Source organism: Branchiostoma floridae, chromosome 4 (genome assembly GCF_000003815.2).
Source record: "Branchiostoma floridae strain S238N-H82 chromosome 4, Bfl_VNyyK, whole genome shotgun sequence".
Taxonomy (NCBI): Eukaryota; Metazoa; Chordata; class Leptocardii; order Amphioxiformes; family Branchiostomatidae; genus Branchiostoma; species Branchiostoma floridae.
In genome coordinates, this window is record NC_049982.1 from 3,463,793 (window position 1) to 3,465,446 (window position 1,654).

The 1,654-nt window shown below is 49.5% G+C and overlaps 2 protein-coding genes and 1 long non-coding RNA gene across 3 annotated transcripts in view; 1 reads left to right on the plus strand and 2 right to left on the minus strand.

The window, feature by feature from the left end:
* LOC118413013 overlaps positions 1–1,654 on the plus strand; it is a 711,153-nt gene that overhangs the window by 495,114 nt on the left and 214,385 nt on the right. The window lies entirely within an intron of this gene.
* Positions 1–1,654, minus strand: part of LOC118414515 — a 660,232-nt gene that overhangs the window by 455,707 nt on the left and 202,871 nt on the right. The window lies entirely within an intron of this gene.
* The window catches only part of LOC118414484 (palmitoyltransferase ZDHHC17-like), a gene marked incomplete in the record, with an annotated part of 24,261 nt that overhangs the window by 17,464 nt on the left and 5,143 nt on the right, over positions 1–1,654 (minus strand). The window contains 3 exon segments of the mRNA XM_035818549.1: positions 1–20; positions 439–564; positions 1,047–1,209. Of these exon segments, the coding sequence (XP_035674442.1) occupies positions 1–20; positions 439–564; positions 1,047–1,209 (309 nt within the window).

Sequence of the window (1,654 nt, forward strand, 5' to 3'; positions counted from 1 at the left end):
GTCACATAGCGGCTGATACGCTGGGGAGAGAAGGGGATTGGTCAGTCTGGGTCACATGACACCTAACCAATCAGGTGCATCCTCCCATAAACAAGCACGAACACACACACACACGTACACACACACACACACATACACACACACACACGTACACACACACACACGTACACACACACACACGTACACACACACACACGTACACACACACACACACGTACACACACACACACACGTACACACACACACACGTACACACACACACACGTACACACACACACGCACACACACACACACACGTACACACACACACACACATACACACACACCCTTTATGAGTAGACTTGATCCTCTGCATGAGGGGGTACCCCCACACACACATACAGCCCTCCCCCACACACACATACATCCCTCCCCCCACACACCCACATACCCCCCTACCTGATCAGACTTGATCCTCTGCATGAGGGGGGTGCTGTCGAGCCCCTTCTCCTCCCGAGCCTTCTGCAGACGCTGAGTGATCCACTGGTTCCGCTTCGCCACGGCGATGTCCAGCGGAGTTTCCCCCTGTAACATCCATCATCCAACATCATCATCATCATAATTATCATCATCTTCATCATCATCATCTTCATCATCACATCTCATCATCATCATCACATCTTATCTTAGCCACGGCGATGTCCAGCGGAGTTTGCCCCTGTAACATCCATCATCCAACATCATCATCATCATCATTATCATCTCAGGTCATCATCATCATCATCATCATCACATCTAATCTTAGCCACGGCAATGTTCAGCAGAGTCTCCCCCTGTAACATCCAAACCATTCTGTGCACTGAGGTTTGGTTAGGGTTAAAGTTGAGGTAAGGTATCACCCTGTAGTTCTGTGCACTGAGGTTTGGTTAGGGTTAAAGTTGAGGTAAGGTATCACCCTGTAGTTCTGAACGTTGAGGTTTGGTTAGGGTTAAAGTTGCGCTAAGGTCTCACCCTGTCGTTCTGTGCCTTGAGGTTTTGTTAGGGTTAAAGTTGAGCTAAGGTCTCACCCTGTCGTTCTGTGCGTTGAGGTTGGTTCCGTGCTGGATGAGTAGTGTGATGACGTTGGTGTTCCCGGAGATGACGCCCCAGTGCAGCGCCGTGTTCCGGTGATACTTGTCTCCCAGGTTCACGCTCGCGTTAAACGTCAGGAGGAGGCGGGTCGGGTCCGTGCTGAAGGGAAGAACATGACAACATTCACATCACCACACAGGTCACATGACAACACTCACATCACCACACAGGTCACATGACAACACTCACATCACCACACAGGTCACATGACAACATTCACATCACCACACAGGTCACATGACAACACTCACATCACCACACAGGTCACATGACAACACTCACATCACCACACAGGTCACATGACAACATTCACATCACCACACAGGTCACATGACAACATTCACATCACCACACAGGTCACATGACAACATTCACATCACCACACAGGTCACATGACAACATTCACATCACCACACAGGTCACATGACAACACTCACATCACCACACAGGTCACATGACAACATTCACATCACCACACAGGTCACATGACAACATTCACATCACCACACAGGTCACATGACAACACTCACATCACCACACAGGT